At 47.4% G+C, this 8,881-nt stretch overlaps 1 protein-coding gene across 2 annotated transcripts in view; it reads right to left on the bottom strand.

Moving 5' to 3' along the window:
- PWP1 (PWP1 homolog, endonuclein) overlaps nucleotides 1–392 on the bottom strand; it is a 43,308-nt gene extending 42,916 nt beyond the window's left edge. The window contains exon 1 of one of the 2 annotated variants that reach the window (XM_019642604.1): nucleotides 220–392. In XM_019642604.1, coding sequence (XP_019498149.1) covers nucleotides 220–291 — 72 coding nt within the window. In that variant the 5' untranslated portion in view covers nucleotides 292–392. The remainder of the gene's footprint in view (nucleotides 1–219) is intronic. The other variant, XM_019642605.1, reaches the window with a different exon arrangement.
- Nucleotides 393–8,881: the final 8,489 nt, after the last annotated feature.

The raw sequence follows: 8,881 nt of genomic DNA on the forward strand, positions 1-8,881 counted from the left end.
GACGCCAAGACACCGCGCCAAGAAGGGCCTGCTCTCCGGTAACGCCCAGGTCCTCGGAGCCGCAGACCTGGTCACGACAATCAGGCTTAAACCGACCTCACCCCGGCCAGTCATGCCAGCCAGGCCAGGGTCGCATGTTCCGGGGCCGGGTTCCCCAGGCCGGCCTAACCCAAGGTGCCGCAGAGTCCGCGCCCTCCACCTCCGAACGCCGAGCCTTACCTTGTCTGGCGTCTCTTTGGCCACGCCGCAGCGGACCCAGGCCACGCACGTCACCTGGCGGCTGCGGTTCATTGTCCTCGGTTCAGGGACACTCGGCAGAAACGAGACTGGGACTCTCTGGATCGCACGCCCGAAGAATCAGAGGCGAGTTGCTTCCAGGGCAAAGCGCAGGCGCAAACACTACTTCCTGCGGCGTCGGCAGCCCCTTCTGACGTCATTAGAAGGCGCCAAATGGGAAAGGGGTGGGGAAAGGGTTAGAAGCAGAAGCGGAAGCTGTAGCAGGCTGGCGAGGAATCCACGTGGGTTGGACCGTACTACGTTGGGTGACATGAATGGGCTTTTGAGGATTGTCTCACGTGTGATGATGTCTTCAGGCTTCATGGAGGCAATAAATAAATAAAATTGGAACTGTAGAGGTCAGTCAGAGGCAAGTTTCCACCAACATTTATTTTGCTTGCAGTTCCATAGACTTTGAACTGATCAAAGGTTTGTGGGCTATTATTATTATTTTTAAAGCTTCCTCCAAAATGAATTGTCATTTCAAGGATACTTATGCCGTTACATTTTATTACATTATTGGATGTTACATTCTCACCTTAAAACATTCAGTACCTATTATATACTAAGTTTACAGCAGTGGCTGTAGCAGCAGCAAACACAAAAGTGCTTGTAATGTGCGAGGCACTGTTTTACATGCCTGCTGTTAACTTGGTTACTTCTGAACCCTGTGTGGGAGGTCTTACTCCCATTTTACACACGGGGACACATTAATTGTCTTCCCCAAGGTCACACAGTTAGTAAGTAGTATAGCTAGGATACGAAACCAGGTACTGTGACTCCAGATGCTGGCTGTAATCTGTGCCATGCTCCTCAGCTAGTCAGTCATCGATTAGAAAATGTCAGTGGCGCCAGGACTTAGATAGACAGTCTTAGCCTCCCAGAAAGATCTGAGTTTTGCTCTCTTTCTTGGCTGTGAAACCCTGTCCAGGTCATTTGCCCTCTCTGAGCTAGCTTCCATCTGCCTCTCCTATCTCTGAGACAGGCAAACAAAAACAGAAGAAATGGCTGCAATGGGGAAAGAGTGGAGGCAATGAGAAATTGGCAGTACATGGCTTTCTCCAGTTGCATTGTCAAAGTGGGCTNTAAAAATCCTCTATTCACCCAACCTACCATTCATTGCTCTCCTTCAACATGGCTGAGTGATGGGTTAGTCATGCGTGAAATGACCCACCTATAATGGCTCTGAAGTAAAATTGAAAATGAGAATAAAACTATCATAGTTTCATTTATAAAATTTTTAAAGGATATTATTCACATAATGGTGATTCCATTTGTTTTGTGGCTCTCAAATAATTTTTAAATTGTTGTGAGGGACAGGATTGGCTCTTCAATCTCAAAAGTTTGCCGACCCCTGGACTAGCTCAAGCCTGGCATTTCTGAAAGCCACTTTGAGGACCCCCTTCTGGCAGCTCAGCTCCGAGTCCACATGCTAAGCATAAATTGTTCAATGTCTGGGCATCCTGCTCTCTTGGCATCAGAGCTATTTACCTATTTCCTGTAAAAAATAACCAAAACTCATGCATATACTGGGCTTTCTCAATTGGCCCCAGTTCTGAAGATGAGGACACCGTATTACAGTAGGAAATAGGAGAAAGCAGAACTGTGTTTCAGCTCCAACTGACCCATTTTTTTAAAAAAACCAACAACCGTGAGAAAACTAGAATGCCTATGTAAGCGTGAGGGTTTTTTCGTGGTTTATTCTTGGCGTGCATCTGAAAGGTTGCAGCTAAAAGCCACCTTTGTTTTATAGCATATAAAGTTTCTTTTTCTAGCATTCTCAGCAACAGATAGCACGTGAACTTCTCGATCTCCACGTGGAGGTCAAAATAAGAAGGCTGGTTGATGTGTGGCAGGAACCAGACCACGGAACGCACCTTCCTCATCCTCAGAGGGATAAAGGCGGCCTGGGTTGCAGGCTCCGTGAGCCTTGTCTTGTTTATAAAGCTGTAAGGAGCAGCTGAGTCTTTGAAGTCTTTCTCAGCTCTAACATGGGACCAAACATCAAACCTCCCAATTCAGATTGCTTCCTGTGCCTGGAAAGAGGAATACATCTAGTTTTGTATTAACACAGCTACTCCCCGATCCCCACACCCCATGGTAACGGAGAGCAGGTCTTGGAGGCTAGGAGATGCCTCTTGGAGTGTGTCTCTGGGTAAGTGATGCCCATCTCTGAGTCGGTGCTGTGGTGAAATCAGCCTTTTGGGAGCTCTCCCCAGATGTTTTCTCTTATCAGCAAGGCTGAGGACCCAGGTCAGTGGGCCCTTGGCCCAGTAAAAGCCAAAATTCTGAGTTGGGAAAGGTGTGGGCTCAGAGGCTTAACAGGCCAATCATGTCTCCTGTTCGATCTATCGCCCTATTGAACATGACCATGACCATGGGTGACCTTGGCCCGTCTGCCAAAGAGACATGGGGGTGATCCTAGGGGAGGTGGGTCCTCAGAGGCTATCTGGCCATTTCACTTCACAACAAGAGTTGGCCTGGTAGCGACTCAGTCCCCAGGCTGTATCTGCATGTCAGGGAGATGGAAGATGGAGGGACCCCATCTTCCTCGTCTCTGTCCCCAGTGACAATACCCATTAAATATTGGTCCTTTGGAACTGAACCCTTACACTCCTCAACACTCCTTTCCCCCACCAAACAAACCCACAACGAAAACCGACACCCAGCAGACTCTGACCTTGGCATAATAGCTCACCGCAGGCACACCTGAGCAACCTCTGCCTGAGCCCCTAAGGCTTTTTCTTCCTCTTCTGAATAGTTATCCAAATGGGTTTTGTTTGTTTGTTTGGTTGGTTTTTTTGAAGCAGTGGCAAGGAGAGACTATCTTATCCACCCCACCTCCCTTTAAAGCAGGCATTATATTGGGTTGTCGGAAAAGTCATGCATGATGCATTTTTGCAATGAAAAACATTGGAAAAAATACGTCATGACTTTTCTGACGACCCAATAAATGAAGAGGCGTGGCAAAGAGGAAGGGTTTGCTCCGGAGTCACATCAACATAGGCCCGCATTCCAGCTTTGCACTTCCGAACTTCTTAGCCTTGCTGTCTGCACCTCAGTCTCCCTGTTTGTAAAATGGAAATACGAATCCCTGGAGGAGTCACCGTGAGGGCTGCAGCCACACATTTACAGCATGAGGAACAGTGTCTGCCACATGCTAAATGTTCCATGTTAGATCTCACTATGATGTCCAAATCACAGCAATGCTGGATTTTCCTTGTTTCCCTATTTTATGTACATTGCAGAGTGTTTTTCCATAGTAGGTATGGATAGGATTAAGCTGTGGTGGTCCTTTATCTGTCAGCCAATCGTTCACTAAAACCAACCCTGTCCTTTCATGCTGATTTCTACTCTCAAAGGTATAAAAGAAGAACACGAAAGATAAGGAATGGAAAACACACCATTCCCCCGCCCACTGAAAATGATATCTCAGACCCATAGAAGCTGCATCTCTGATGCAGCTCACAGAGGCACGGTAGGCACTGTTTCCATCCCCTCTGGGACGAAATGTGATATTCGGCTGATAGTCACATAGTAAATTCCCTGCTGTAGAGCTCAGAACAGATGAACAAGAGGCTGGGGTCCCCTGGGGGGGGGGCTCCAGGGAGTGAGGCTGTCAAGACAGTGTCATGTATCACACTGGAACCCAGTGAATGACCCCCTCAAACTCAATAGTGCAGAAAGAGGGGAGCTGTTCGGTCACCCCGGCCTGATGCCTGACACAGCCACTACTGGCCTTTGGGGATCGGAGGCTGCAGATGAGGTGGATTTAACCAATCACTGCTCAGACTGGAGGCACAGCTCCAGGGCAGGAACAAACCCTGGCTTCCCTCTTGCTTTGCCCTGCTTGCCAGATGGTGGTGTTCTCCCTCCCACCCATGCTACAAGAGTACCCCTCCATTCCCTGCCGTGTCAATGCACTGACATTCCCATTCTGTGGGTGGGAAGGTTGAGGCCGAGAGGGGAACTCGCTCGCCAGGCACTTGTGGCCAAACTGATGCACAACACACGATTTTTCTCTGTCGAGTCTGGTTTAAAAAAATGCATAGCAGATGCCGTGTTGACACGTGCAATTTCACGTACCTGGATTTCATTCTTTTCTCAAAAATGGCCCTTCCCTAACTTGATTGCTTTACTGAATCCATTTTTTTCCCCCTTTATAAAAAGAAGCTTCATTTTTCAGGGACTGAATTGCTTCTAGCTACTTTTTCTTTTCCCAGCTGGTAAGGTTTTGTAGACCATTTCTCTTCTTTCTGTATTAGATAAGTAGGGATAATGAATTGATCTGCTGCCTCACTAACTTGATGAGGATAAATAGGGTGGCAGACTTTAATAAAATGCAGCACTGGCAAAAATGAAGGCTGGGAGGTCATTATAAATTCTGCATAAGATATATCAAGATTGATCTGTGGTCTGAGGCCAAATAGATGACAAATAACAGGAGAGACCTAATAATGACAAAATCCCTGAGTTGTAAGGGGCTTTCTTTTGCAACCTACACTCCTGTATTGCTTGAATCTCTACCAAGTGGTTGCTTTCCTTGAATGCTTCCTGCGATAAGGAACTCACTCCCCCTGAGACAGCTCATTTCATCTTTGGAAGGCTCTGCTCTGACTTTTAAAATTTCTTATTTATACTTACGTAAAATCTGAATCCTTGAAGAGTCCATCATTGGAACAGCTCGAATCCCGGAGGCCATACTGAGTCAGGCTAATTCCTCTTACCTATGAAACCTCTCCTGCTATCTGAAGACAACCATGATGGTCTTCTATGGGCCAAACATCCCAGTTCCCTCAGCCGTTCTTTTACCTTCTGGTTATTTCCTCCTTGATGAGGTTGCAGTTTCTCTGTGACCTTCATTATGTGTAGGGGACATTTGTTATGTTCAAGGCTACCTGTCATCTTTCTGTATTTGTAGAAATCCCTTATGTCCTGTCTCCCTAATGTAGCAGTAAGAACTGAAATTCCCAGCCTCCCCTGAGGCGAAGACATAGTCAAATGACCCGGGTCCTGTCAGTGGGACGCATGGAAACAAAGCTGTTTCTGAAGAGAACGTAAAGAAATGGGAGCGTCCATATAGTGCAAGTAGAGGCAGAGGCATTGAGCTTTTTGGTCAGGTTGAGTTCCTGATTCAAGAAGGGTGTTGGTGGGGCCGGCCGAGTGGCGCGATGGTTAAGAACTGGCTTGGGACGCCAGAGGGCCCCGGTTCGGATCCCACATATGAGGGCCAGTGACACTGCCCTCTGCAGCTAAGATGCTGAACAACAGCTCAACCTGGAGCTGGGCTGCCCGTGAGTCGCTGGCGACGGCGTAGGCTGCAGTCCCTGTGGCAGTGGGTTGCCATGGGCTACCGTATGTAGCCAGCAGCCAGCGTGAGCGGCCAGCAGCCGCAGTGAGCGACCGTCCAGAAGCCGGCGACTGATCTGCCTCGCCCGGGAAGAGCGCAATGATGGTGCCAACTTGGGCCAGTGAAGCAACATCCTCCACAACTAGACTGAAGAACAAAATGACAGCAACTTGTCTGTCCCCCTTCCCCCAATTCCCCAGCACTGTTCCCATCCCCCCAATTCCCCAATAAAAAAAAAAATCTTTAAAAAAAAAAAAAGAAGGGCGTTGGTGCTGGCAGCAGTTAACAGTCACAGAAATCAAGTTCCTGGTAACTGCAGAGCTCCCGTTATCAATTTTTGCCTTTGTAGTATTTGGTGGCAGCAGGGCAGCAATGACCTCATCAGGCCTTTTCTGTGTCATGTTTGATAAGTTATTCCTGAAAGCTCCGCCTTCAAAATGGTTTCTTTAGCCTTCTTGACAACTGTATGAATCATGTAATCTCTTTGAGTAAATCCCTTCTTCTTAAATTAGCCAGAGTTGCTGGCTGCTAGGAACTCTGACTCATACAGGTCTTGGACCAAATGTACAACCCCATCAGTTGTCCAGGGCAGACAACCATCACCTCCTCATTCTAGCGACCATGCTTCTGTTAATGTAGCCTACAGCTAAATGAACTCTTCTAAAGGACCACGTCACAGAACTGACTGACATTACACTCACGGATCAACTGGAACCCTCACATATCAGGGTCAGGGACTCATTCCCTGGTCTGAGGAATTTTTAGAAAAACAGAATTTATGCATTCTTGTTCCTGGTGCAATAGAAAACAATGTCTGAGCTTCCCTTACATCCCAAACCACAAGTTAATGTATGAGAGTGACTCCTTTGAAGTGCTGAACATGCAGTCGTTCCCTTGACAAGGAAAGAAAATAATGAGGAATTATAGGTAAAATCCTGCCCCTTTTTCTTCTTCCCCGCCCACTCCTTCCCCATAGCACAAAACGGACAGGTCTCCAGGTCACCCAGCAGCCATTTTGAACCAGATGCGTCATCCCTCTATGCTATCTAAGTATTCTGAAGTGAACATGAAGCAACAGCTGTCTTTGATTGTTCCCTTCTTGATCCTCCTGGGTGTTCCTACCGCTCCCAGAAGGCCTGTGTGTGTGCGCAGAAAGAAGCCTCATAAAACAATCTTAGAATAAACAAAAGCTTTCTGCTCTCTTTCTACTGCCAACCCTGAAGGCAAAAGGAAACAAAGGGGAGAGGTAGGGTGCTTAATATGATAACAAAGAGGTGAGTCCCTTATGCATATTAGGCCATCAGTAAACACCTGTGAAATAAAATACATTTGATTTTTTTTTNGAGGGCAGTGTCACTGGCCCTCATATGTGGGATCCAAACGAGGGCCCTCTGGCATCCCAAACGAGTTCTTAACCATCGCGCCATTCGGCCGGCCCACAAGCTGCTTTTGACAAACCTCATATATGTGCATGTGGTTTTATAAAAAGCCTTTGACTTCCTGTGTCATTTTTCCCCAGAATGGATGGTTTTTATCTAATGCTTGATAAAAAAGCTTTTTGCTAAAGTTGTCAGCAGAAACAGGTGGCTGGAAACGGTGACTGCATATACAATTGTTCCGAAGCTTTTTTTTTACAATGTCCCCCCTGGTGAGAGACAGCAGGAAAGAAGCCATCCAGTGGGTAAGGAAAGTTACCAGACATTGACAGCAGACTTGAAAAACATCTCACACCTCTAGTCAGGGGAGAAATTATTGGCAGTAGAAAGATGCACAAATGACTGTCAGAAAATGTGTCAGAAAACGTGGAGGTCTTACAATGCCTTATTACAGCGGAATAAATAAAACGTTATAAGGATCTTCTCCCACATCCCACCCTGGTCCACTCCCCAAGTCCTGATCATATCAGATCGTCTTTTTAGGCATGCTTTGGAGTCTCCTTTTAAAGAGATACAGACAAGCCCAGTACAGTCCCAGCGATCTGCACCTCTCAGACTTCAGCGTGTTCGGCAGTCACCTGAGCCCCCAGTTAAAATGCAGGTTCCAGGGCAGTGGGTCTGGGGTGGGGGTGGGGGAAATTCTGCCTTCCCAATAAACTCCCACTGAGGCTGATGCTACTGTCTGTGGCCCCCGCTTTGAGAGGCCAAGGAGTAGAGTACTTCTCTCAGGGAAAGGTATTCGTGCTTACTCAGACGGAGAAACGGTGATGGAGCAGAACGTCATCCTTCTGGCCTGAAGCTGCCAACAAACGTGAAGGTGAGTGAGGTGTGGGGCTGGCGTTCTTGGCTCCCAAGCCACTGTACAAGTCTCTATTGTGCCTTTTTGTGTGTGTATGTTTTATTTTTATTTATTTATTTATTTTTAATTCGGGACTTGAGGGAGGGGAACAGTGTTGGGGAATTGGGGAAGGGGACCAGCCAAGTTGTTGTTCTTCAATCTTCGTTGTGAAGGGCCCCAGTTGCCATCTGGCTGCCCGTCAGCAGCTTGTGGCCTCTAAGCTCAAGGTGCCGTGTTCAGTTTTAGTTGTGGGTGGGTGTAGCCACCATCCCATGTGGGAGTCGAACCGGCAGCCTTGTTGTTAACAGCGCATGCTCTATCTACTGAGCCATCAGGGCGGCAGCTCAGCTCAAGGTGCCGAGTTCAGTCTTAGTTGCGGGCTGTTGTAGCCCACTATCAAACAGGCAGTCTTGTTGTTAGGAGCACGTGCTGTCACCAGCTGAGCCATCCTGCCACCTGTTGGCAGCTCAGCGGCAGCTCAGCTCGGGTGCACAGTCACTGGCCCATGTGGGAATCGAACCGGCGTCCCTGTTGCTCAGAGCTCATGCTCTTCAGCTAACTCTTAACCAACTGAGCCACTCAGCCGGCCCTATTGTGCCGTTTTTTTCATTCCAAGTAGAAGCAGCAGCAGAAGGAGCAGCAGCTGTACTGTAACTTCCTCATTGGATCATCAATGGACAGTTAAAGAAATTTACCCAATCATAAAAATCCTCTATTCATGCTGCACCCAACCTACCATTCATTGCTCTCCTTCAACATGGCTGAGTGATGGGTTAGTCATGCGTGAAATGACCCACCTATAATAAGTTCGAAAGAAAGGCTGGACCGTCTAGCTCAGGGGTCAGCAAACTGTGGCTCGCGAGCCACATGTGGCTTTTTGGGTATGTACACATGGCTCTGAAGTAAAATTGAAAATGAGAATAAAACTATCATAGTTTCATTTATAAAATTTTTAAAGGATATTATTCACATAATGGTGAT

Source organism: Hipposideros armiger, unplaced genomic scaffold, assembly GCF_001890085.2.
Source record: "Hipposideros armiger isolate ML-2016 unplaced genomic scaffold, ASM189008v1 scaffold_71, whole genome shotgun sequence".
NCBI lineage: Eukaryota > Metazoa > Chordata > Mammalia > Chiroptera > Hipposideridae > Hipposideros > Hipposideros armiger.